Below are 25,878 nucleotides of genomic sequence, written 5' to 3' on the forward strand. Positions count from 1 at the left end.
GGGCACGAACCCGCGTCTCCTGCATCGGCAGGCGGACCCTCAAGCACTGCGCCACCAGGGAAGCCCCACCAGGAGGTTTTAAAAGATCTCAATTTTCCTTTTTTCTTCCCTCTCTCCCTCCCTCACTCCATTTCTCCTTTCTTTTGATCTCAGTATCCCTTCATTGTTAGGCCAACTTTTACTGGGCACCAACTGTGTGCTCAGGGCTACAATTTGCACTGAGAATTTGGGGAGAGTAAGACACAGTCCTGCCCACCAGGATCTCAGCACCAAGTGAGCAGAGACAAAGGACAAATGGGTCACTAGGATAGAGTAAGTATTGGGGAGTCTGGGGAGCACAGAGGAGAGGCAAACTACTCACAGGGTGACTTGGGATGGCTTCCTGAGGGAGGATACTCTATCAGGTATACACAGTTTGGGCATCAAGTGATTTACTTCCAAGAAACTTCTGGTAAGTTTCTGTCTACATAGGGAGTTAAATAGGGGACAGAGAAAGCTGGGCCTTCTAGCTGGATTGCTAGCATGAGTTTGGTGGAGGTTTCCTATATCCCACCCACTGTGGCTCCTTTCAGGGCATGAGCAGCTGTCCGAGTGAGCTGGGGCTTCTGGTCATCAATAGGCAGCCTTTACATTTTTTAATATTAATTTCTTTAGTAGAAGAATACTACAGACTGAATTATGTCCCTGCAAAATTCATATGTTGAAGCCCTAACCCCCAAACATAGCTGAATTTGGAGAAAGGGCCTAACCTTCATTAGGAAGTAATGAAGGTTAAATGAGGTCATAAGGATGGGGCCCTAATTCAATAGGGCTCACAGCGTATAAGAAGAAGGAAATGTACCCAAGCTCTCTCCACCATGTGAGGACACAGTGAGAAGGCTGCTGTCTACAGCCAGGAAGAGGGCCCTCACGGGGGGGATGGAGTTGGCTGGCACCTTGATCTTGGACTTCCCAGCCTCTAGAATTGTTTAAGCCACCCAGGCTGTGGTATTTGGTTGTGGCAGCCCAAGCTAAGACAAGGAAGACTGAGCTTAAGCCAAGTGAAGATTTGACAGTTTCACAGGGTTTCATCAAGACTGTAAACATTTTTCACTTTGCATAATTCCTATCTCTAAATTAATTTTAAATTAAAAAATAAAAACATTTAAAATTTTAATTAGCAAGTGCACCAAAGAGGCAGCCTAACATACGGAAAAAGCAGGTCCTAACCACGGTTTGCTGTGTGACCTTGGGCAAGTTACTGGACCGTGGTCTCCTGCCTCATATTATCCACCTGGCAGGACTGGGGCAGAGATGAGAATGAGCCACTCATGCAGCGTGCCTAGCACAGAGAGGGCACCCATGAATGGTAATAAATGAGATCAGAGTAGTTTGGGAGGTATTCAGTGACTCTCAGCCCCTCCTTCAATTCACCACTTTGGGAACAGATTTCAGAATTCCTAAATTCACTATATTTTTTACCTGTAGAACCAGAATTCGTTCCTCACCTATTTTAAATTCCAAACACTGTGACTTCATTTGCCTGTATCAGTGCTTCTCAATCCCATCTTAGGAAATGCTGCAGGGCATCTATAATGATCTCAGCCAGTATAGCAATGTTTTTTTAAATTAAAACCCCTCATGATATGGAATCTATTTTAATTTATCTCAATTCGTATTACGTATTTATAAAAACATCCCATAGAAGCCAAATGGCATTTTAGAAGTTAGTTGAGAGGCTGCCGGGAAGTCAAATAAACAATGTCAAGATAGCATAATTTCTGCAAGACCCAGTATTCCTAAAACAGAGGAACATATATTAATCCAGATGCCATATTTCCAAAACCCCGGGGTACAGCAGGATGGGATTTACTGACAATGGACTAGGCAGTTGCCACAGGGCTCTCTCAGACATCTTTTGCATCAACCTGGCATCCTTGACCTTGTCACGCTGCCTGATGTTCCACCATTGAGACGTTCCCTGAGGTTAATGAATCTCTCTTTTAAAGAGCCTATGTCAGTACTTCTGTGTGGAGGAAGGGGGGTAGCAATCATACTCATCTTGGTGGAAATGAGTTCCTTCTGGCATGCTTCCCAGTGACACACTCTGAGATCAGCCCCACTGGGGGTTACCCAAGAGAGCTTGGGTAGAAAAGGGAGAGGGTGGGGTAGACACGGGTAATTGGGAAAGAGAAGGGAAAGGATTATGAAACGTTCAGTCCTAGACAAGATGAGGCAGGTGGCACCCACAGCGGGGTTTGGAGGGAGAAAAGAAGACTGGGGGCCCCAGAAGCTCTCAGAATATGGGTTGGGCAGAAAGAAAGCAAAAAAGAGATGCAGTAGAATGAGCATCATTTCATCTGCTTCATTAAGCAGCATCCATTCGATGACCCTCTTCCCTGCTGACTGCCACCCTCCCTTCTGACAATGTAAAACCATTGAACAAAAATTCATGCCCCCCACCTTCAAATCTAAGCAAAGGCCAACTCTGGGCTTGCTGCACTGACACTTCTTAAGCGGCACGGCCGCCCAGAGAAGTGCCACCTCCTCAATCTCAGCGCTGCACAGCCCTCCGAAACAGACACTTCAAAGCTTTTGATTCCAACCAGACACTTCATTTGTCATTGACAAGTACGACACAGCGGCCCTTGTGATCACAAGCCAGAAGGCCCTGGAGTGAGGCAGAGATTTTCCCACTTCAGAAAAGAACATGAACTGCTCACAGGGCACTGTGTCACTGATGACTTCAAAGTCCTCAGGTCCCTGTTCTCAACCTGTGTCACCAAAAGCGAGGCTGCACCGTCTCCCAAAGAGAGCATCAAAGAGGAGACACGGAGCATTTATGACATAAATATGCGCTAACAAAGATCAGAAACTGGGCCTGGGGATCGAGAGGATCAGCTTCCCAGGACCTCCGCGCAGAGAAAGTCGACAAGATGCACGCTGGCACCTACTGTCGGGTGCGGGTTCTAGCCGGGAAGTGTGGCCCTCCCCACCTCCGACTGGTCTTTAAGGCTGCAGTTGCCATCCCGACTTTAAGATGCTGTGTGTTTCCCAGAGTTGATTTTCCCCCAAATCAGCAAGTGACCAGAACCGTGAGATGCTTACCCACTGCCACCATCCCTAGACCAACCAACCATCCCCGCACGCGGCTGAGCAGGGCGCAAGCGCGCTGTGAGCGCCATACCTGGTCCGGCTTCCAGTGGAACTCCGCGGGGCGGAAGGTGTCTGCCTGGTCGAAATCCTTGCGCAAGAGGAAGACAAGGCGGCAGTTGTGCACGTACAGGGCGTAGTGGTGCCGGTTCATTTCTGAAAAGCAGAAAGAGGATTTGAGGGGTTCCAGATTCCCTGTGCTGATCTCCACTCCATCATTTAGCACACCTCAGAAAACAAAAAAACAGGCATTCCAGTTTTCTCTTCTGCAACTGGGTCTAATAAATAGTTCTAAAACACACATAGTGGAGCTCTCTGAAATGAAAGAGGAAGATTCAAGAAAGCTCACAGCAAAACTTCTGCTGAGAAGCCATTTGGGCTTTAAATACCAACCTAACTTATACTCAGATACTGCATCAGGTCCTGGCTAAAATCACATAGGTTCACAAGCTCTTTTTGTTTTTTTTTACATATACTCTGGGAGGGTCAGAGGGCCTCTCTGACAATCACATCAGCCACTCTGGGTTCCTTTAACATAGCTGGATTCTCCCAGAGTTCTGGGCTTTTATTTTATTTCATCAGGCTTGCCAACAGCAACCACAGAGCATGCCTCCTCTTCTGCCTAATCTGTGTGCAGTGAAGGAAAGCTGCCTCACTTTTAGTTGCTGGGAGGAGGGGACATTGATTTCGCAGCGTTAGACATAGTTCCCTGAATTTCCAAAGCAATGAATAAATACTTCTTTCCCCATACACAGACAACAGATGGGACTTTTCTCTCCCCTATAAAAAAACTTCCTTTCCCGCTTTAAAAAAAAAAAAAAATCACATCATGGGTCCCAGCCATGATGTCCTATAGTCACAAGATAACAGCCCTGGGAAGGTGAGGAGCTGTTCTTCGACCAGTACTCAGAGGACTCACACATAGTAGCACACACAGAACTCTAATATGATGCACATGTTTCATAAATATTGGGCTAATGAGCAGGTGACCAGATACAGCAGAAAGGGCATGGGCCCTAGATTCAGAGAGACTTGGGGTGGAGCTGTATCTCTAGATGATGCTGAGAAAGTTATTCAGCCTCTTAGAGGCTCGATTTCCTTCATTGTATCATGACAGGGATGCTGGGCTATCCTGATGTATCATGAGAATAGGATATTGTGATTGATTCTTGCACATCCTGTAGAAACCTTGCCCGTGGAGGTATGAGTGGGAGGAATCAACACCAGTCCCACTTCTAGGCATGGGCTTTCAGTTGGTTTCAGCCAAATAAGCTCATGAAAAGCCCCCTGCCACAGCGAGTGGTTCAGGACCCAGGCCCGAGTTCAGTAGTGCAGGCCATTCTCCTGGCCATGGGCCTTCTGTCACGAAAGTGACTCAAGTCAGGCCAGTGATTCTGGAGCTCTTCTGAGTAGTTCTGGGAAAGAACTCTCTATCTCTTAGCAGGAAGCAAATAGAAGAGACCGCCACCTCTCTCTAGAAGTTGCAGTATATAAGTGGGAAGCTTGGAGCTGAGGCAGCCATATTTGCTAACATGAAATTGATATACATATGGCAGCAGATCTGAAAAATTGCAGAGAAAAGGACCCAGGACCTTGATCACACTTTACCTGAAGCTGTTCAGCTCTGTTAGTTACAAGAACCCTACATTCCCGTTATTATTTTGATTTTTAATCATCTGATATCAGTTTGATCTGTACTTCCTGTTCCTTGTAACTGAAAGCATCTTAACTGATACAATGAGGAAATGTGTGTAAAGCATCTGCCCAGAACAGATGCTCAATGACTGTTAGTTATTACAAGGACTGTTACACTGCCTCGCGACCATGATGACATAACAAAATAGTGTCAGATGCCGTTTTCACAAAAGCGTTACCGTTCTTCAGGATGCAACCAAAGGATGGAAGGAAGGAGAACGTTTAGTTGCCAAGTGTTGTAGGTTTGGCCAAGGCCAATGTTCGGGTGACCACTCCACCTTTGCACTGATGAAACACCCAGGTCTGGTTATGGGGATTTTACTAAATACTTCTTGTTTCCCTCACTATTGCTTAAACTGATTTCCTATAGTTTCTGCTGATAACTATCAGAAAGATACAGAAAGCGGATTTCTCCCCTTTAGCTTCGTTTGGATTCAGGAGAGGTTGTGGTGAAGAGGTGGAAGAAGAAAGGACAGACCTCACGGGAGTAACTCCTGGCCTCCCTCCAGAGGTTCCTCCCTCCCCCGCCCTCCGTTAGCCACGCCCCTGGGGTCACCACCCACACCAGGGTAACTGAGTGTAACATGATACACCCAGAAATCAGCTTCACTTCTTTCCCTGTCCTTCAGTGTTCTCCCTGGCAACTCCCCTCCGTTCCTTTGCCCACGTCTCTGGCAGATCCTACCGTATTCTGGTCACTTTCAAATATTAAAATAGTCTGTAAGGGTTCTCTCCAGATCAAACAACAGTGTCTCATCACTTAAAAGATCTTCACTACTCAGCCTCGCCCCGTGGCTTGGTGGCCGCCAGTGGGGAAAGGATGAGGAAGGTGTGTTCTTTTACTCTTCCTTCATTCCCCGAACCTCCTCCAGCTCCAGTCATGGTCAGGGGCAGGGGAAAGCAGCTAAGAAGGAAAGAAGTGGAGTCTCTTTAAAGAAGCAGTGAAGTTTGTCATTTTCCCAGGGATGTCCAGTGTCCTCTGTCATGTGGGTGTCTACATATGGGCTGCTACATGGGTGCACCGGCTGGTTTTTGGAGAGGCTCTGCAGAGATCCGCCCATGGCCACGGAAGTGGGTTTGGGCCCCGGTGAAATATGTTTTTAGCCCTCCTTTCCCCACCCACCAAACCCATAAGAAAGGACCTGTTATACCCTTTACATAGGAATTGATCTGATAAGTGAGTCAGTCCTTCCTGGGACATTAGTGCCAGCTTCAATCCCACCTTTCTTGGCACTTACCTCTCCATTCCTGGTGTAAGTGATGTTTCCATGATTGACACCTTTCATGATTCCCCTCAGCTCCTGCCCTCCCTTGGTCACTTCCCCCTCCCACCCACATCTCCTCCTCCTGATGGATCCCCTCTTCCTGGCATGCAGACCCCTTGGCTGTAGCTGTGACCATTTCTGGTTGCCCACTTGGTTCCCATGACTAGAACAGAAACATCCGTGTTCCGCCAAATTGTAGTAGGGCCGCCCCTCCCCCGCTGCCCCTCTCTTCTCACCCCACCGCTGAGGCAGCCCCCACCAGCCTCTTGCCCTCGCACCCCCTGGGCAAGAGTCAAGTCCAGCTTTCATGTACCCTAAACTCCTGGGACACGAGTCAAACTTCCCCAGAGCTCTCCTGGGCTCTGCTCCAACGCCAGCCTGGAGCAGATGTACAAGTGTTTGCAGCTCAGCCAACAGGCAGCTGGGAGTGAGATTCCCACCTCCTCTCTACCTCAGACAACCTCGGTCTCTCTGAGTGGTTTTCTGGGCATCTCTGGAAGTGTGGGAGTGTTTCTTTCCCAGCAGGCTGGGGGACCATCCCAGGACTCTCTAGCAGGCTGGCACCTCTGCCTCTGTCATCTGGTGATTGCTGGACCAGGTTGGCCCCTCTGCCTTGGAAAGCCCTGTATGAAAGTAGCTAGCACTACAAGTGGCACGTATCATTCAGATGACACGCAGAGTTAGCAAGAGAGCTGCATGCCAGGAAGAAGGGGTCCTACAGGAGGAGCAGATGTGTGTTGGGAGAGAAGTTTCTAAGACAGGGCAGGAAAGAAACTGCTCACACCAGGAATGGAAAGAAAAGGGCCAACAAAGATGGTGTTGGAGGGGGCACCAGTGCCTCATGCAGTATCCGTGCGGTAGAGCCATTGCTGGGTATTCAGCTAACCTTGTTTCCTTTGCTCCTAGACACGTAGCTTAACTCATATCACTGCTACTCCCATGGTTAGTTGGAGCCTTGGGAACAAATACTGGCCCAGAAAGTGTGAGTAGAAGTGAGGCACACCACTTTCTGGTCCAGCTAATAAAACCCTTCTGTGTTCAACCCTCTATTCTAACTTTCTGTTCTGTGGTTGAAAAGGGCAACGATACATAATTGACGTACCTTGAGTCCCTGAATGTCTGAGCAAAGCTGAGCAGCCTTATTCCCCAGCCCCACCTCGGGTTGCTGGACAATGGCAGGAGGAAAAACTGATGAAAGGGTGTTAGTCGTCGAGATGCTTCTTGTTGGTGGTGAGAGTGGTTTTCTTTCTTTCTGAAAACTGCAATTAGCCCTTGGTGACTAATCAATTCTGCTATCCAACTATTAATAAATTACCTCATGATAGGCCAGCATTGGTAAGTTTTAATTAGTGGGCAAGACAGAAACGAGTGCAATTTTCACTAAGGGCGACTTGGTAATTTACGTCGATAGCCTTCCTAACATTTATATTCTTTGACTCCGTAATTCAGCTTCTGGTCAGGAAATAATCAGAAGCATCCATACAGGTATATACAAGAATGCTTATTATATATTACAAGAATGCCTATTACAGCATTGTTTTATTTGCATTTAAAAGGAGACAATCTAAATGTCTAACAAAAGGGAGCCAATTGAATGAAGTATAATAAAGCCTAATAACAGAAGACTGTCATGTAATTCTTACTTATTTATTTATTTTTTTGCGCGGGCCTCTCACTGTTGTGGCCTCTCCTGCTGCGGAGCACAGGCTCCGGACGCGCAGGCTCACCGGCCATGGCTCACGGGCCCAGCCGCTCCGCGGCACGTGGGATCTTCCCGGACCGGGGCACGAACCCGTGTCCCCCGCATCGGCAGGCGGACTCTCAATCACTGCGCCACCAGGGAAGCCCTAATTCTTATTTTTAAAGAATATTTTATCACATAGAGAAATGATCTTGGATATATGTAATGTTATTTAAGAGAAACATAACATAATGGTATCCCATGTATTATAAAAATAGATGGAAAACTGTAACAGCATTCTTCATATACATAGAAGTAAAAATAAGATTTCATTTGGTAGTGAAATATACCAACTGTTAACAGAAAATCCCTCCAAGTATTAGAATTTTAGGTGACTTTTTGTATTCTTTTATACTCTTCTGTGTTTTTTAGGCTGCCTGTTATAAACGTGTGTAGCTTTTATAACTTGGACATTTTTCTGACATATAAAAGCTCTAATCAAATTTTAATTTGTTCCTGATAATTTTTTATTTAGGGCAAGGAGATCTCTATAGGTATTTTTTTAAGGCAGAGAAATTAGAGGAAAATCTTCCGCATCTTTTCTTGTGCCAGCGTTGAACTGATTTGCAAAGGGCTACTTTATACTGAACCCAAAGCTGAGCAGCTCCAGAACCTGCGGGTTGGAGGGGCTGACATGCCTGTTCGGGGTGCTGCTCTGATGAAAGTGAGGCATCATCATCTGACGCAGAGTTTTCAGCCATGGCTGCACAAAAGAATCGCCCAGACTCTGACTTCCTGAGCTGGGGCAGGGCCCTGGCATCTAGGTACTTTTACAAGGTCGCCAGGTTATTCTAGTGAAGAGCAGGGTTGAGAGCCGCTGGTCTAGTAGCGTGGACCTGAAACACGGGCCAGAGGAGCTAGGGCCAAGTCTGTTCCTTTGATAATCAGTTGTGTTATCCTCGGCCAGTTGCTCAACCTTTCATATTCTAATTTCCTCCTGTGTAAGCCAGAGGTCTATATTTGTCAGGCCTGCCTCCCAGGGGTATTTGATACATTTCAGAAAGGACTATATGTGTGTGGGCGCTAACCCCAGCCAGGGCTGCTTTGCATGCATCTGTATACTCCTAAGCCATTGTCTCCTTGATGCTGGCTCTGGATCATGGTGGGGACAGCCCACCAGACACCACGAAGATGGGGCCACAGGGTGATTCCTGGGGTCCTGGCCTGAGCTCTGGACCCAGTCCCAGACCTCAGTGCCACCTTAAGCGGGTCTGCAGAGTCCTTCCTATACGAAGGACCAGGAAAACAGATCCTTGGCACTGGCTCTGACACAGATTCACCATATGACTGGGAAAAGCTGGGCAACTCCCCCTGTTTCCGTTTCTATATCCAGAAAATACATTGGCTTTTACCACAAATATTGATTGAAACAGGAAATGTGGGGTCCCGGTAGCTGTATAATGTGGAATAAAACTAGAAATAATAATGATTATGACAATAACAACATCAGGTTAATTAGTCGGGCACAGATTTTTTATCTGGAGCTGCTAAGGGATTTCATACCTTATTTCATGTTTATTTTCCCCATTCTACATATGGGGAAACTAAGGCTCAGTGAGATTAGCAACTCCTCGATTTTCCTTAAGTAGTGGAAAAGCTGCCATGTGAACTTTGGCTGTTGAGCAGCAAAGCTGAACGGTCAGCCATTCTTCTATCCTGTCTTCTCACTGCACTATCTACTGTAGTGTAGGGTAGTTATTTATTTGGGGTGTTTTAACAAGAGGAGCATTTGAAATGGGAAAAGGTGGACTTATAATTTAAGATAGACATAACATTTTCATAAGATATCAGAGTATTTGTGTGTGTGTGTGTTTGCATGTGGGGTGTGGTCTGCGTGTGTGTGTGTGTGTGTGTTTGCATGTGGGGTGTGGTGACCAGAGCATAGCGATAGAGTTAGCTGGATCTAAGCTTAGATTCCAGTTCTGATACTTACCAGCTGAATAACTTGGGACAAGTTACTTAGTCTCAGGGATGTTTCCTTATCCTTAAAACAGGAAACACAATAATGCTTTCGTAAAATTGTTTGTAGAGATGTGAGGTACTGTTTAGAATAGGAAGAGCTAACACAGATTAGACTTCCGGTGCGTCAGGTACTGTTCTGTTGCACTATACATACATTGTCATTTAATGCTGATAAAAACCCTATGAGGTAGATAATACTATAATGCCCATTTTATAGACTGAGAAAGTGAGGCATAGAGAGGTTAACCCACTTGCCCGAGATCACGCAGCCAAAAAGTGGTGGAATGTTGTTGTTGTTTTTTTTTGCAGTACCCGGGCCTCTCACTGCCGTGGCCTCTCCCATTGCGGAGCACAGGCTCCGGACGCGCAGGCCCAGCGGCCATGGCTCACGAGCCCAGCCACTCCGTGGCATGTGGGATCTTCCCGGACCAGGACACGAACCTGTGTCCCTTGCATTGGCAGGCAGACTCCCAACCACTGCACCACCAGGGAAGCCCATGATGGTGGAGTGTTTTTAACCACCAAGCTGTGAACTGCCTTACACAGGCTCAGCAAGCTGAAAAATGCCTAACAAAACTTAGCTATCATCATTATGCACAGCAGTGATTTTCAGACTGCTGTTGTAAATTAGCAGGACCCTTCCATTGAAAATAAACTTCTGGAAATCTGTCTATATATTAATATAATACAGTGAAGGTAGAGCTGCTTTGCTTGAAGTAAGGATGAAGGCTCCTCCCCCAATCCCAACTCATATAGCAGCCCTGAGTTACTTCTGGGGACACTGGGGTTCTGAAGAACCCGGTCTGAAAACCACCAATCCCAGCTTTTTGACTCTTTGTGTCTGTACCCTGCCTCCCTTTCCTGGTCCTGCTCTACCCCAAGGCGAGGAAATCATCAGCCAGAAAACCAGGGACCAGAATATTTTCCCAGGGCCCCTCTCACACTCCCGCTTTTCTCCCACACCGTTGGTGGCCGTGGCCGTGCCTGACCAGCTGGGACAGAGTGGGCAGACACCAGGAGGTCTGGATGCAAGACTCACCGGTTTTATCTGAGTTGCAAAGGATGGTTTCCTTCTCAGCTCTCACGCCAGGGCTGGGGCCGTGCTTCATCCACATGGTGATAGTGAACTGATCCGTCAGGTTCTTGGGTACAACCCCGTCAGGAATCTTGGCACCCTGCCTGCCGTCGAACTTGAAGATCATCTCGCTGCTGTCCACCAGCAGCCCTGTGGTCCAGTTGGTGGCGGCGCTGGGGGACGGCAAGAGGTCGATGATGCCAGAGGAGGCTCCTGCAGGGGGATGGGGACAGAAAGAACAAAGGGTCATTCCTCCCAGGGTGGGTGTCCTCACGTTCTGTTTTCTGTTCCTGGGTCAGAATGAACTACTTGGCATACTTACCCAGAGCTAGGTGCTCAGCCAGAGCTAGGTGACTCGGGAAAAGAAGGGTTAAATGCCATCCTTGCCCATGCCGCTTATGGTCAGCTTGCGGAGGCAACAGTAACTTACAGACAAAAGTATTGCATGTGGGAGGACAGAGTGCAATTAACTGTTATACAAGAAAAAAGTGCTGGGGGAATTTAGAGAAATGAGATTACCCTGGGGGTTTCGATAAGCAGACAAGGATCCTGAAAAAGGCCAGGGTTTGATTCGGATCCATGGATTCATTCACGCGCTCATCCATCCGTTACCCTGTCAGCCATTTATTGAGCACCAATCGGGTGCCAAGACCCCTGCTGGGTGCTGGCAAAGTAAATGTGAATCAGCACAGTCCCTGACCTGGAGGAACTCACACCCAACACATTGACAGACAATTGGAATGCAGTGTGATCAGAGCTGTGACGGGGAAAGTTCAGGTCCTGACCCCACGAGAAACAGCATGAGTCACTTTGCACTCACCACGCTTTTTTCCAACCGTTCGTTTAGGCCAAATGGTATAGCAGTTGAGAACACGGGTTCTGAAATCAGCAGAACTTGAACCTGATGCCTGGTGGTGGCCTGGCTTGCTAGCCTTGTGACTGTGACCAGTGACCTCACCTTTCCGACTCTCCACCCCCTTCTCTGCCACCTGCCCTCCCAGCTGTTGTGGGAACTGAATAAGAGACAGCACCTGCACTTGGGGCAGCATGCTTGGCACGCGATGAGCGGAGCTCACTCCACGTTAGCTATAACCCTGTCGTTATTGTTAGAGCTGTTATGATTTCTGCTACCACTGTGATTCCAGGCTAAGGATATCCTGAGGCCGTGGGAGTGCCATAGACAGATTTGTGTCTTGGGAGAATCACACCAACAGCTTTGTGGAGGGCGGAGCTGAGTGAGCCGGCAAGGCTGGCCCAGGAGACAGGACGGCCCAGCTGGGAGGATAACTGGGCCGCCATGGACTTCCCACTGAAGCTCAGGTGCTGCCAGCAGTGTTCTCTGCATCCTTACGTCCCACAGAGGGGCAGGGCTCAGCTACTCAGGGGAGGAGGAAGGTCAGGGGCTCCCTGATACCAGCAAACAAGAGCCAGGGAGTCCAAAGTATGCTCGGTGCAGGGGACCAAGTGTGTGTGGGCTCCCACCTGGCACAGCACTGACCCGGCAGTTGTAAATGGGTTTCATGGACAGTGGGGGTGTGTATTACCTGCCGTTTGTCTGGGATCATTGGACTTCTGAATTCTGTATATCAGGGCCTCATGTCACCTACGGGCTGCGTTTCAGAGTCAGCCACTACAAACATCTACAGTTAAAATGACACATGAAAATCCCTCAGGAAGGTGCCATATTGGAAACCGATGCACTTCTTTGAAAATGTTTAACCTAGCCAGTTATCCCTGTAGCCTTGGAACAGAGGCCCATGGGTTTGCAACTGAAAGCTGGCTGTGTGACACATCTGTATCCTTAGAGCAGATGCTCTGCTTAGCCCCGTGAGGAGCTCGCCCTGGGAAAGGCCTCTGGGACCTGCAGTGACTGAGATGCGGTGGGGTGGGAGGTGGGAGTGGAGATTCCGGTCTCTTAATTTACGATCACCCTGCAGCTATGCTCATCAAGGGGAAGTGTGGGCAGCGTTGACTACGTTATTAATGCGTTTTTCTTGGGGCTTTTGCCTGGTAGCATGCCTGGCGCATAGTAGGTGCTCCATTAATGTTTCTAACTGCCTTTTCTACTACCCAGTGCCTCCATGAGATGCTTCCGGGCATCACCCAATGCTCACATGAGCCTGTTCATCCAGCCTCTTGTTCATGCCTCCCACCTCTCATCAATATTTCTTGTTCTCCTATAATCCTTGAGACTTATTTGATGTCCATTTTACTTACCCGATAAGCTAATTCACACTAATGTTTTAACGACTAACAAAACCTTAAAGATTATCACCCTCCATAGGTATTTGAAAGAAAGAACTCTATCATGGCGGTAGCAGGTAGAGATTTGGGGGTGGCTGGGGAATGGGAGATATGTAGTCTTTGGACCAAAGACTTCATCTTTGAAGTTCATCTTCCTAGAACTCCCCAGAATAATGCGACCCTTTTATATATTCTTTTCCATTATGGTTTATCACAGGGTATTGAAAATAGTTCCCTGTGCTATACAGTAGGACCTTGTTGTTTATCCTTTCTATAGGTAATTGCTTACATCTACTAACCCCAAACTCCCACTCTATCCCTCCTCCCCACCTCCCTTACTCCTTGACAACTGCAAGTCTGTTTTCTATGTCTGTGAGTCTGTTTCTGTTTTGTAAATAAGTTCATTTGTGTCATATTTTAGATTCCACATAGAAGTGATATCATATGGTATTTGTCTTTCTCTTTCGGACTTCACCTAGTACGATAATCTCTAGGTCCATCCATGTTGCTGCAAATGGCATTATTTCATTCTTTTTTTATGGCTGAGTAACATTCCATTGTGTATATGTACCACATCTTTATCCATTCATCTGTCAATGGACATTTAGGTTGTTTCCATATCTTCGCTATTGTAAATAGTGCTGCTATGAACATAGCGGTGCATGTATCTTTTTGAATTATAATTTTGACAGACCTTTATTCTTAGTTTCCTTGGAACATTTTATCGGGCATTGAGTGAGTGTCAGACTTGACTTAAGTACTTCAGTGCTTTTTCTTAGTTACTCATCAATGTGGTGAATACGATTACGATTCCAGTTTACAGATAAGAAACTTGATGCTCAGCGAGCCTAGAATCACAACCAGCTAGTAAGGGGACCCATCATCAGGGCTTGCCAGCCCTGAAGCCCACACTCCCGCTGCACCACCTCAATCAACCTGGAGGGAGATCTTGCAACCTACTGCACATTTTAAAAAATTGAACTATAGTTGATTTATAAAATTGTGTTAGTTTCAGGTTACAGCAAAGTGATTTGGTTATACATATATTCATATGTATATATTTATATACTTTTTTCGATGCTTTTCCATTATAGTTTATTACAGGATAGTGAATATAGTTCCCTGTGCTATACAGTAAATTGTGTTGTTTATCTGTTTTATATATGGTAGTGTGCATATGTTAATCCCATACTCCCAATATATCCCTACCCACCCCCAAGCTCCTACACATCTTACAAACATGGAAACTGAGGCCCAGAGAGGGGAAATGACTTGACCAGGATCACACAGCCACTCAGCTAGCTAGAGGCAAGCCCAGCTCTCAGACCCCCAGCAATTTTCTTTCTATCACACGGCATAGTGTCCTGCCAAGCCCAGCCCAGCTTCCAGGACCCCACCTCCCTGGACAGGTGGCTGTCCACAGAGAGGCATGTGCCTTGGCAAGGCCATCATTGTGGAGCTCCGTGTCTTCCCGGGTGAGGGGAGCAGCGTGCCACCCTACCTGACCCACAGATGTTGCCTCCTGGGAAGCATCACACTGCATTTTACCAGATGGTGCAGGCTTTCACAGACTTAACAGATTGTATTTCATTTTTTCAGTGCACTTAAATAAACTGAGAGAGATTTTCCTTTCTCCTGAAGTTCTCGCTCCTCTCCCCAAAGGATCCCATGGAAAGCAGTGGGTAAACAGGATGTATAACTCACAAAGGTGGAACAGCAACATCTGCACATCAGTGTGGTTTTTTTTTCTTTTTTTTTTGCGATACGTGGGCCTCTCACTGTTGTGGCCTCTCCCGTTGCGGAGCACGGGCTCCAGATGCGCGGCCATGGCTCACGGGCTCAGCCGCTCCGCGGCACGTGGGATCCTCCCTCCCTTCTGTTCTCAACATACTTTTCTGACCCACTGATAGCACTTGGCCTTGTGACTTGCTCTGACCAATGAAATGTGAGTGCAAGTGACGTGTCATCTTAGGGCAGAAGCTTTACAAGCCAGTCCATGGTTCACCACGTGTTTTTTCCATCTGCCATGAGATCAACAATGTTCTAGATAGAGGCTTTTCTGTTAGCCTGGATCCCAGTGGGAAACTAACATAGAGCAGAGCTACAGTCAACCCGAGAAGGACATGTGGTAGGAATGGAAAACAAACCTTTGTTATTTTAAGCCAATAGATTTGGGGATCATTTGTTACTGCAGCATAACCTGCCCTATCCTGACTGATAAACCACATTAAGTGACTGACATCAGCGGCTACCATTTACACTTCTCTATCTGCATACCTTCAGGATAGATGTGGAGGACTTTCTGATGTCCTTTCCAGAGCTCACACCGCTGATCCTACCATCAGACTATCATTCCACCTCTGGAATCCTAGACAAGAGGGGTTCCTCAAAGGCCTTGAATTGCCCAGGTGGGCTTTGGATGAGGGTGGTCAGCCAAGCTCTTGGGGCAGGGCCGTGGATACCCAGTTGCTGCCCAGCCTGGGAAAGGCCACTGCAGGCAGAAAGCTTCTCCACGAATAGAAGGGCATGCTGTATGGTAGCTGCTTAATTGACTTCAAAGAAGTCATATCCAAAGAGAAGCCCATTGCTCACCGTCATCACCTGTGGGTCAGTGTGTGCACACTTGCTCATGTATGAGTAGTGATTTAATGGGACTCCCAACACGTATGCATCAGTTTTCCTTAGAGTCAGAGGCCCACTTCAGCTCTCTGAGAATGGAAACACTGGCTATGACTGGGGGGCTGGTTCTGCACCCCCCACCCCGGAAGCTCCAGCTGTTTAGAGGCATCTTGGAGGAACTGATGATGGCTTCCCCTGGTTGGGGTATTCTGAAGGTATAAAAGCCTTGAACTGTGATTCTTAGTGAGGGCAAGCTCTGTTAAGCTTCACGGTGTAGTAGGAAGCCATGGACTGAACTTTTTTTACATGTCTGTCTTCCCCAGGAGACTGAATTGTTAAGTGGTCTTACTAACTTCTAGATAACCTCACGAGTTAGAACATTTGGACACTGAACAACTATTTGCTGAATTAATAAATACATGAATGAGTGAATGAATGAATGGATTCGCTACGAAGACCTCCTGGACCCACAAGTGTATAAATCCTGTGAACGGCTCACCGACTGGTAATCTGAACTGGTCTGACAGATCAATCCCTTGATTTAGCAGCAGGGTCTCGCTCTGCAGCCTTTCCTTCAACAGGACCTGTCCTCGGAGCTCTTGACTCTACATATAGAAAGCAGCTGACCCCAAGTATCCTATGGGGAGGTGCCGGCCAGATGCCAGGAGCCTGTGATTCCAGGGAGGAGCAGCCCTGGCCTCTGGTCTCCGAATGACATGTGTGTCACAAACTGCTTTGCTGTTTATTGTAATATGCAGAGACTCAGGGGCACGGAAGTGAGCCTTTTCTTGGGCTCTGGTTAATGTCAAGTTTAATTTGGCCAAGAGTCACTGGGGCTTCATCATGCATTTCATACTCAAGGCAGTTCTGTGACACTTCACCTCGGGAAAGCCTGGGACTGAGATGGGAGATCCCTTCATCTTGAATCTCTGAACCCAGAGGAAGTGATAAGCAGCTTGTCCGACTTCCCCGAGAGGCCTGGCTTCATGTAAGCCAGTGGCAATGGGGGACCATGTTAGGCTAAGTTTGGTCCTCCTGTAAGCCAGTGGCAATGGGGGACCATGTTGGGCTAAGTTTGGTCCTCCTGTAAGCCAGTGGCAATGGGGGACCATGTTAGGCTAAGTTTGGTCCTACAAGCTGAAGGGGACACAGGTGCAGGGCCCTGTATCGTTTTTGTTTCAAGATGGAATGGAAGTGTTTCAGCGCACAAACTGCAGGCAGCAATATGCCTGACGTCCAGTGTTCCCCTGGAAACAAAGAGGCTATTTCTGGTGCTATCGCACCTGTCCGGTGTTTCCCGACAGCAGCTTTGCCCAGCTGTTGTCCGACGGCCCCTTAACGCAGTATCCCATCATTGCTCATTGTGGAGTGACGTTGCAGGAGGAAGAAGCAGGTGGGCAGTGACCGGACCTCCACAAGGCGCCTCTGGGGAGACACCCTTGCCTGGGTCACCGCACAACAACAAATGTCACAGAAGCAACGCCAGAACTCAAAGACGCCAGGAAGCGCCCCAGGACTGCCCCTGGTGAGCACAGAGGGCAGGCGAATATTGACTTAAGGGAAGCGTTTGGAATGGCGAAGGCGAGATTCTAGCGGGAAGAAAACATGAACAAAGGCTTAGGGATGGGAATGAACTGGGAATGGGGGCAGATGGGGTACCCTGGCCAAGAAGAGGCAGGACAGCAGGAAGAAATGGGCTATAAGGACGGATCAGCAGGGTGGAGGTGGGTCCTTGGGGGTGTGGAGAGCCAGGCTAGAGCTAGGCATCCACATCTGGATGTTCCACAGCTCCAGTCATCATTGCCCCCTAAATCTGCCCTTGCCCCGAATTTGGTGGCCACTGGTTGGTGGCACTCTCGTCCGGTTAGATGCTCACATTAGAATCTTCTAAGATTCCTTCTTTTTCACTGCTGACAGCTAATCAGTGATTGACTCTTGCCTCCTAAATCTGTCTTAAATTCATCCCTACCGCCACTCCCCCGGTTCAAAAATCATTCTCTCTTGCTTAGACTATGACGATAACATCCTAATTGGTCTCCCTGTTTCCATCCAAAGTCAATAAAGATTTGTAGAATGAAAAATGCATGAACGCTGGGCCTTAAAGTGTCATGGTGGCTCCCTGGCTGGGAAACCCCGCCAGCAACTTGTCGACCGTCCACTGAAAACACAGAGAAGCTTGTCTCCAGAACCTAAGGTGCCCCACGGGAGTCAGGAATTACAACCCAGGCTCTGCTTTAGAAGCGATCTGGCCTGCCTTTCCCTCATGGTTTGGAGAGCACGTGGGGCCTGAGGAAGACCCCAGAGCAGATGGGCATCTGTCTCACTCATTTGTCCCTGCCCTTCTTTCCTGAACTCTCCCTCTGCCGATTCAAGAGTCAGACTCCTAATCTGGAGGCAGGAGTGGCCCTGCCTGTCAGGCTCACCTAGGGTTCCCAGAAGTGCTATGGGAGGGTGGCACTGCCGGGAAGGTCACCAGAAAGACAGGCAGACCTCTCTTAACAAATGGTCGCTCCCAGCACCAGATAAGCTCGTATCTCAGGGGAAAGTGCTTCCCTGACTGAATTAACCTGCCTTCCTGCCAGGCAGCCCAGAAGCAATGAGCTATGTTAACAACCAGATGCAATCTGGCTCTAAAGTTTCTTCGCTCAGAAAATCCTTCTCACTCTCCCTATCTCCTGGTCTCCCCCTCGCAACATTCAGAATCAAATCACCAGTGTGTGCCCTTGGGCCCATCTGATCTTTAACAAGCTGATTCCATCATCTTTTTCTAACCTGGAGGAGTTTAGGAAATGACCGTCACCCGCGGTGGCATGGGGTGGAGTTGACTTATAATTCAGGTGCGCGGGGAGCGAAATGGGGTATTCTTTCAAAGTAAGACGTCAGCGGAGCTGGCTTCTCCGCTCCTGGACTGAAGGAGAGAACCAGAGGCAGCTTTCTCAATACTGCGGGCCGCTGAGAGTCATTTTTACAAGAGCAGTTTGGAATATCGAGGTCGTGATGTTTTTCCCAATCTCCTGCATCATTCTGGAAAAACGTGCCTTCCCACATGCCCTCCTTGCCAGCCTGGTGACATGACAAATAGGACGCGGTGATACCCGAGCAGGGTGTATTTCACATTCAGTTCTCAAACTGTCACTTGGTCCTTTGGGCAAGAGCTGTGTGTGTGAAAGTGTGTGTGGGGGGGCGCGCGCGCACCTATGTGCATGTGTGTGCATATTTGTGTATGCGTGTGTGTACCTGTGTGTGCCTGTATGCACCTGTGTGCGCATGTGTGTGCACTGTGTGTGCATGAGTGTGTGTGTGTGTGTGTGTGTGTGTGTGTGTGTGTGTGTGTGTGTGTGTGTGTGTGTGTGTGTGTGTGTGTCAATGTTGAGAGAGAAAAACTGCCCCGAAGAGAGTAGTGGAGGGGTCCCCAGGAGGGGATGCAGGCTATGCTGTGTGTTTGGGAGCCTCCTTTTCCTTTGGTGGGGATGGAGTTACCCCCAAGTGTAGGCCCCGTCTAAGAGGAAGCTCTTTCCTAAGCTGCCCACAGCCCAGCTGGAGAGTCAGTGTGAGGGCCTGTATATTCTTGGAGAGAACAGGAAAGAAATGAAATATATGTGGTGGGGATGAAGGAGGCCCATCTACCCGTGCACGGTGTGGTTTACCAAGCACATGGCACCATGCCCACCGTACTGAGTGTCTCATTCCACAGCTGACTTGAGCGGTTTACGTTCCAGCTCCAGAGGCCTGACCCAGAGTCACAGACCCTGAACCAAAGAGCCCTTCATTCCCATAGACCTACCTTCAAAGTCTGGCTCTGTCACTTTCCATCTGCACGACCTTGAACAAGTCATTTTTCCTCTCTGGGCCTCAAATTGTCCATCTTTAAAACTGGGTGAATAAGACCCTCCTCAGTGTAGTGGGGAACTTAGGGTAGGGCATGTGAAGATTCTAGGAGGGTGCACACAGCAGGCGCTTAATAAAGCTAAGCTTCCTTGTATAGAACCTCCAGCAGCCTGGCTCCTAGTTCCGGCCTGCTCCTTTCTTGGGGCGCCATCTTTCAGCCTGCGGACAGCAAGCCCTCTGTCCCCCACACTTGGACTTTCCAGCTCCCACCTCCACTGTCACCCTAGCTGTTCTCCGACTTGGGCAGCCAGGCCTGGCTTCACCGGCTTGTGACCCGAACAATCACACAAGGCCCCCAGCTTGGTTTAATGCTTTGCTGTTGCTGCATTAAAATTCTTAATAATTTTGGAAAAGGGTCCTGCACTTTCATGTGCACTAAGCCCTCAAGTTCCATGGCTGGTCCTGGGGTAGGAGACCCGCCTCTCCCCAAGTGGCTGACACCACCCTTCACACTGGCCCCCGGGGCAGGCACCTCTCTGTAAACCAACACAGTGGAAGCGACCCCTGTTCCTTCAGGCCCTGTGCTAGGTGCTCTTAAACACATGGTGTCGGGCTTCCCTGGTGGTGCAGTGGTTAAGAATCCGCCTGGCAATGCAGGGGACTAAGGGTTTGAGCCCTGGGCCAGGAAGATCCCACATGCTGTGGAGCAACTAAGCCCGTGCGCCACAACTACTGAGCCTGCGCTCTAGAGCCCGTGCTCTGCAACAAGAGAGGCTACCACAATGAGAAGCCAGAGCACTGCAACTAGAGAAAGCCCACGTGCAGCAACGAAGACCCAACGCGGCCAAAAATAAATAAATAAATAAATAAATTTAAAAAAAAACAACACATGAGGTCATGAATCCCTATTTTACTGATGAAGAATAGAGGCTTTGTCACATCACTCGCCCACAGCCATACAGGTCGTACATGGTGGGATCTGATCAGGTGTGTCTGATGCCAAAAGCTGTGCCCTCTGACCCTTTAACCATGATAAGTCAACAATATCCATCCAGAGGTTACACATACCAATGAAGTGGGGAGGGGTGATTCTTTCATAATATAATAACATATGCTTTGTATATATTGTTTAAAAAACAATTAAAAAATAATCTCAACAGGGAAAAACCTACCACATAATTTCTGAAGGGATTTCTCAGAGTAGGTCTCGCGGTCACAGCCCTTCCCGATGTAGTTGGTCTGCAGCTCTGTGGTGATCTGGATGGAGGACACAGCCCCGTCGCACGTCTCCAGGTGGATGCTGGGGAACAGGGGCACGCTCCCTGAGCCAGGCTGGTACTCAATCCTCTTGGTCCAATCTGAGCAAACAAGGGAAGAATGACAGTAAGTCAGGTACAGACAGTTCCGCTATAACACATGTTTTGAAAACGTGAATTTGTTCCACCACAATTGATATATTAGGAAACAATTTGAGGATAATGGGAATTTCACATTTGCTTATGCAAGATTTCTTGCACGAGAAATATTAGGTGACTGCAGAAACCTGCACTCAGCTGAGCTGAGCCGAGCCATATAGGAATGTACAAAACAGGCACATGCACAGAACTCAAACATCTACCAGCTACTCCCCTCACCATGTGTGAAAAGCCACACCCGCCTGGACCACTGTTACAACTTTCCATTCCCATCAGAAAACCCCCTTCACAGTAACGTACCAGCTGCAACCTTTCCTGTGTCCACTTCCACAAGCAAACCTCAGGTCTCTTCAAGTACTACTTATTGTAGTACTTATCTATTTCTTAACCATTTAACCTGTGTAAAAGTAACACCGTGCTAACGTTTTCCCTCTCTCTCTTTTTTATGTGTCACTGATGACATTTTCGAGTGTCAAGCCTCTAGCCCCATTCTCCCCGTTTTGCCCAGCAAGGTGAGTTTTAGGAACGTATACCTCCGGTCACAGAATAAAGGCGAGCAAGGTAATTCAGGATTACATGAGGCCAAGAGGTGAGGTGCAAGGACTGTTTCCCAAACATTCAGGACTGTGACCCACTTAAGTAGGGCTGATGGTCTTATCCCTGCTTTTTAGTGGAAAAATAACTTGGAGACAATAAAATGCTGGAGAGGAACAAAATCACAATCAAAATGGTACCACACCAAACAGAGCAATCAACAAAAATACACACCAAGCATGAGTGTACACAAGAATTGATTGAAACAACCATAGCAGCCACTGAAAGTCAGAGGCAAGGCAAGGCCACGCTCATGGTGACTGGCAACAGCGCTTGCTGATAGCGACAGCTGCCTGAGAGGTCTGTGCCAGCCTGAGCCAGACTTGTGGGTAGAAGTCTGAATCATCAGGGAACATGAGTTGCGGATACTATTAGTTTATGAATCTCAAACATTTGTCACATTGCTAGATGGTATCCTTTTGCTAAGGTAGAAATGAAAATCTATGGACTGCCTGCCCTCACCCTTGAGAAACTCAAGAGAGTCCTGCATGTAGGATCATTCATCAGCCTCCAAGGGGTTCCCCACAAACACCCCATGGGCCACTGGCCGCCACCTTGAGGAAACCAGTGGAGTGGAAGGGCTGGGCTTAGGGACTGTCAGATGGCTTTGTTCAGTAAGAAAGCATTTATTTGTTTGGGGTTCTTATGTACCTGGCTCTGCTTGTAGCATCACGGATACAGCAGTGAAGGAGTGAGGAAGGGTCCCTGCCTTGTGGAGTTGGGAGAGAGAGGCAGATAATGAATATGTCCATGCTGTCCTGTCAGGGAGGGTAAGTGCTATGAAAGGAAGAGTGGTGACAGAGAGTGACTCTTTAGATGGAGAGAGTTCCTGTCTGAGCTGAGACCTGAACGTCAAGGATGAATGCCCATGGGAAGTCTCAGGGAAGTTCATTTGAAGTGGATGCCGCAATGATCTTGGCTTGACTCGATCAGGTCAGGAGTTTCTTGGGAAGGTTAGTGAAGGTCTCCTAGCCTCAGGCACCTCATCAGTGAAGTAGGGACCACACTGGGGGGGTGAGGGCCAGGTGCAACCATGCGGGCCTGACGTGCAGTAGGGCCCCCGTCCATGTTATTCCTTCCCCAGCGAGCAAAGGAGATGTGCATCCCCCCTGCACTGCAACCCTGCCACATTCCAGCTAACCAGGTAATTTGGGTTTAGCTCTGAACCCCTGCATTAACCAGCTATTCTTTAAAGGTTTTCTCTGAGCCATAAGCAAAGATTGCACACCATGTTGTGGGGTTCATCACCAGGGAACTTGCCATGGGAGGATGTTTAAATGATGGCGACTACAAGTGAAAGAGAATACACCCAATTACATGTTTTTACTCAGAGCTCCGCGGAGCTGTGTCTTCTCCTGGAGGATGAGATCATGAAGTTGCTATAGCCCACACTCTAGAGGTCAATCTAAAGGACCAATCACTGGTAGACAGGAGGGCTTTTTCTTAGATATATCTAAAAGTCACAGTGCTGTAAGCAGAGGTCCGCACATGACAAGTCTTGTCGTGTCCTAGGTACAAAATGTTTCATACTATTGAGCATTCAGTCATGCCATTTCTTCCGCATGGAGTGCCCTTTCTATTCTCTTCTGTCTGTCATCGCCTCCATGTAACCTTTCAGGATTTCTCCAGCCTGGGTTGAAACCCTCCTCTGTGCTCTCACAGCATATTCAGCATTAGACTACAGCATTAGACTCCAAGCTGACGGTTACCCTGAATCCCCATCATGCTGCACAATGCCCGGCACAGAGCACAAGCTCACTAGACAGTGGTAGGAAGTGTGAATGGATCCTGTAGGATATCATCTTGGAATTATCCATTTGTGTGCCTGCCTCTTCCTGTAACTAAGAACTCTTTAAAGGCAGGAATTGTGAGTTTATTTTTGATCCCTCCACACCTAGCTCTGAGCACAGGAAATATTTACCAGGTGGATCTGAGAAGCCTCAGAGACCTAACCTTAACTTCAGTCACGGCAGCCCTTCTTGAGACACAGAGAGAAGCCACAGCCTGTTTGTAGCTTCTCTGGTACTGCCTCCGTCTGCCCCTACCCTCAGTCCTGCAGAGCCATCCATCCCAACAGCAGCCCATCACATGTTTGCTTTTCTTTGTCCTCAACAAGGCAAGTGGTCCAGAACTGATAATGGAGGAATCTCTTCCCAATAATAAGACATGGTGTCAAGGAGGGGGCCTCTTTCCTTCCCTTCCTCACTCCTCTCTCCGTGGATCTTCCTTTTCTTTAGAGATACAGATTTTAAAATAATCAGGGAAATGGTTTTGTGCAGGGGGACCTTGGTATGGCCTTACATCAGTATCAATTCCCTTTATTCTGTGGGGACTGTGGGTGTCTCTTCCTCATCTAGATATTTTAGTGTTTATCTCTGATGAGAAATTCCACATAGAGTCCTTTTCTGAAGGAGTGTAAATAAAGAAGCAAATAAATAATGAAGGAAAAGTCAGTGGAGGCACAGTCCTAGTAAAGTTTTAATTCTTTTTGCCACCCCTGGGTAGAGGGGACGAGTCCTTCTCTGGAGAGAAATCAGGCACAGAAGAGCTTTAGGATCATCACACCTGCCAGGTGCTTTGGTGACCTCATGAGGCTTGTTTTTGAGGGTTTATGAAGAGTAGGCAAAATTGCAACCATATAGTAAAAGAAATCAATGAAGCTTTCTGAGTGTAGCGTCCTGGAGACAGTGGGAAGCTCCCACAAACATCTTTCATTTTCCAAGAAGGAGTTGGGGTGGGGATTAAGAGAGCAAAATACAAGTCATCAAATTCAGCCTTTGTCACATGAAATATCTATTCATCTTCATTTTCCAGAGGGAAGGATGGCAGGATGGCTAAAAGTATGACCTTTAAATTCAGGGTGCCTGTGTTCAAATTCCAGGCCTCCCACTTCCTGTGTGAACTCTGGGCAAACTACTTACCCACCTTGAGTCTCAATAAAAGTCACACCTACCACCCAGGATCTAGGGGGATTAAATGCAGTAGTTTCAGCCTCAAACACAAGGGACATATTCAACAGTTATTATTGTTAAGTGATTATTTATGCAATAACATTTATTGCAGGAAATAAGAAGACATACAATTATTAGCACCTACAAGGTGCTAAGGGCTTTTAGGTCTCTTCTTTCATTTAATCCTCCCAGCAACCCAGTGAGTGAGTGCTACTATCTTTTCTTTTTTTCAAATAAATTTATTTATTTATTAATTTTTGGGCTGCATTGGGTCTTTGTTGCTGCACGCGGGCTTTCTCTAGTTGTGGCGAGCAGGGGCTACTCTTCGTTGCGGCGTGCGGGCTTCTCATCGCGGTGGCTTCTCTTGTTGCGGAGTACGGGCTCTAGGTGCACGGGCTTCAGTAGTTGTGGCACACAGGCTCAGTAGTTGTGGCTCGCGGGCTCTAGAGCGCAGGCTCAGTAGTTGTGGCACACGGGCTTATAGGCCCCGCAGCATATGGGATGTTCCCGGACCAGGGCTCGAACCCGTGTCTCCTGTATTGGCAGGCGGATTCTTAACCACTGTGTCACCAGGAAAAGTCCATGAGTGCTATTATCTTAATTGTGCAGATGGAAAACTGTGGCTGAGAGTTGGTGTGACTTGCCCACAGTCACAGGGCTCTTTTACAATAGCTCTTGCGTGATTCTGAGGATTTGCTGGAACTGAAAACGGTGAGTTTTACAGATTCATTTTTGTTTTTCAAGATTTTAAATTTTATTTATTTGTTCAGCTGTGTTGGGCCTTTGTTGCTGCATGTGGGCTTTCTCTAGTTGTGGCGAGTGGGGGCTACTCTTCGTTGCCGTGCGCGGGCTTCTCCTTGTGGTGGCTTCTCTTGTTATGGAGCACAGGCTTCAGCAGTTGTGGCACGCAGGCTCATTAGTTGTGACGCATGGGCTTATTTGCTCTGCGGCACGTGGGATCTTTCCGGACCAGGGCTGGAACCCGTGTCCCCTGCATTGGCAGGCGGATTCTTATCCCCTGTGCCACCAGGGAAGTCCCCAGATTCATTTTCGAACCTTCAATTTGCACTGATATATATTAAAAAAAAGATGATAATCTCTGATGCTCGTAAAGGATCAAGGAGTGTTGTCGGTTTTATCAGTGCCTGACCTTGGGGGCAGTTTGTGTGGGTGAGGGGTTGCTTTGACACTGAAGACTGGAGAGATCTAGGCTTGAATCTCATCTCCTCAGAATGCGGGTCATGTGACTTTTGCAAAACAGTTGTCACCTCTGGGCCTCCGTGGCCTCATCTGTAGATTCGGGATAGTTCATCGTGAGCATTGAAGGCTAAGGGCCCAACACAGCAACCTTCCTGCT

At 47.9% G+C, this 25,878-nt stretch overlaps 1 protein-coding gene across 1 annotated transcript in view; it reads right to left on the reverse strand.

The window, feature by feature from the left end:
• The window catches only part of CLSTN2 (calsyntenin 2), a 655,546-nt gene that overhangs the window by 90,339 nt on the left and 539,329 nt on the right, over window positions 1-25,878 (reverse strand). The window contains exons 6-8 of the mRNA XM_007446973.1: window positions 20,734-20,919; window positions 10,835-11,083; window positions 3,167-3,288 (exon numbers count right to left, since the gene is read on the reverse strand). Of these exons, the coding sequence (XP_007447035.1) occupies window positions 3,167-3,288; window positions 10,835-11,083; window positions 20,734-20,919 (557 nt within the window). The remainder of the gene's footprint in view (window positions 1-3,166; window positions 3,289-10,834; window positions 11,084-20,733; window positions 20,920-25,878) is intronic.

The sequence above is a fragment of the Lipotes vexillifer genome, unplaced genomic scaffold, assembly GCF_000442215.2.
Source record: "Lipotes vexillifer unplaced genomic scaffold, Lipotes_vexillifer_v1.1 scaffold40, whole genome shotgun sequence".
Classification (NCBI taxonomy): domain Eukaryota; kingdom Metazoa; phylum Chordata; class Mammalia; order Artiodactyla; family Lipotidae; genus Lipotes; species Lipotes vexillifer.